The 1,790-nt window shown below is 43.2% G+C and overlaps 1 protein-coding gene across 1 annotated transcript; it reads left to right on the top strand.

The window, feature by feature from the left end:
- On the top strand, positions 1-935 carry LOC106528778 (uncharacterized; the record flags this gene model as incomplete). The annotated part of the gene is given in 1 exon segment (XM_014024028.1): positions 1-935. A coding segment is annotated over 1 exon segment (862 nt), but the record flags the coding sequence as incomplete, so codon positions are not given.
- Positions 936-1,790: the final 855 nt, after the last annotated feature.

Raw genomic sequence — 1,790 nt, 5'->3', positions numbered from 1 at the left:
AATTTGTTTATTATAAGTTTTACTATATTTGGTATTTTGACGTAGTTTGTGATTTTTATATAAGGAGAGAAAAATGATTGTTGGACAATGGATGAAGATGACCCTGGGAGCAGGTTCTCTGTTAGCTGTGATTGTCTCTGTTATCTTTGCATTAGAATGGTTCTGTGTGATCCCAGGTGGTATTCAGTGCAGTGAGGAGCGTGGTAAGCGAGAATATGTAGTCAAGAGTGGGTACAGGGCTTTGAAGTTGACTTATGTTAAGGGTAGTAGTACTACTTTCACCTTTGATCTGTGCGAAGTCATTCAATGTGGTAACAAAAACGCCTCTTASAGGCATGTAGACATATATGTTTGTCCATGTGTGAGTTATGATCTCCGTGATTGTGGAGCAACGTTTGGTAATTGTGGTTGGAATCAGGTAACTCTCTATACAGGGGACTGGACTCCCTATGACCAAGCCRATAACTTTAAAGAGGAAAGATTTATACAACATGATAAGGAAATCCGTGCCTGGTGGAAAAAATATATGTCAATCCAGAGGAATTATTCCCCAACGCAAAATCCAATTTCATTGTCTATTAAATCTGCAACTATCTTTAGGGGGTTCTACAGAGGTATTGGACTTGCAAACCCGCGTAACAAAAACTTGATGTTAACACTAGGGGCAGACGTTTTTGGCAAAGATCCCTATGGGTGGATTCAGATTACTGTGGTAGATACCCCGCCAGAGGACCCCTCAACCAACTCAGTAACTGTTCCTCCTTTGCTCCCTGTGCCCGAGATGAGCCCAGGTGTGAAATCGGTTGATTATTCCAGCCTCACCCCTGTAGATGTTATTGCTATGTCTACCGGTTACAGGGAGATTAACTTGTGGCTAGAGTGGGTTACTGAGGCTGCACGACAGGCCCTTTTGTCTGAGTGTGTGGCCTGTGCGGCAGCTAGACCCATCCTCTTTACTGATCCAGCCCCATTGATCCCTTCAGATGTCTTAGGTTTTCATTGTATGCTTAATCTAACTATGACACTAACCACACCCAKCTGTTCCACTTTAGAGGCCATTTTTCCGGCAGCTCCTAATCGCACACAGACAGGCCCCTTCACTGCTCTTGAAAGAGATGASTATTTTTGTTTTAAATTGTTTGCCACAAGACCTACTAATAACTTAGGGRAAATCAATTCATCATGGTGTAATACCACCATGCAGGCAGATACCACTAGGGGTAAGCGTTATCCCATAGGTTTAGTTGTTAGAGCRGGCCTGTACTATTATTGTGGAGATAGAACACTACTTGCTCGCATTCCTGATAACTCAATTGGTTTATGCGCTATGGTACGATTAGCGGCCTCTCTTACTTTAATTGGCCCTAGAGTTGAACCATCACATCATAACTCTAGTCTCCCTAGGCAACGCAGATCTATTAACCTAGACCCCACAGTAGGATCACCCACTTACATTGATTCCATAGGGATTCCTCGAGGTGTCCCTAACGAGCATAAGTTAGCTGATCAGATAGCCGCAGGTTTTGAGAACATTCCTATTGTGTCCTCGTTCTTTCCCGTGACCCCTTCCAAAAACGTGGACAGGATAAATTTTGTTCATTTTAATGTCATGAGATTAGCTAATTTGACGAGAGATGCTGTAGAAGGTTTAGCAGAACAACTTGCTCCGACATCATTAATGGCTGTGCAAAATAGGATGGCTTTGGACATGTTGCTAGCTGAGAAAGGTGGTGTTTGTAGCATGTTTGGNGGGCTTAGGAGGATCAATACCCTCAAGCAACGCCAGGAGA

This window comes from Austrofundulus limnaeus, unplaced genomic scaffold (assembly GCF_001266775.1).
Source record: "Austrofundulus limnaeus strain Quisiro unplaced genomic scaffold, Austrofundulus_limnaeus-1.0 Scaffold404, whole genome shotgun sequence".
Classification (NCBI taxonomy): Eukaryota; Metazoa; Chordata; class Actinopteri; order Cyprinodontiformes; family Rivulidae; genus Austrofundulus; species Austrofundulus limnaeus.
Note: the sequence above shows the minus strand (reverse complement) of the source record. Positions and strands in the feature narration are given on the sequence as shown.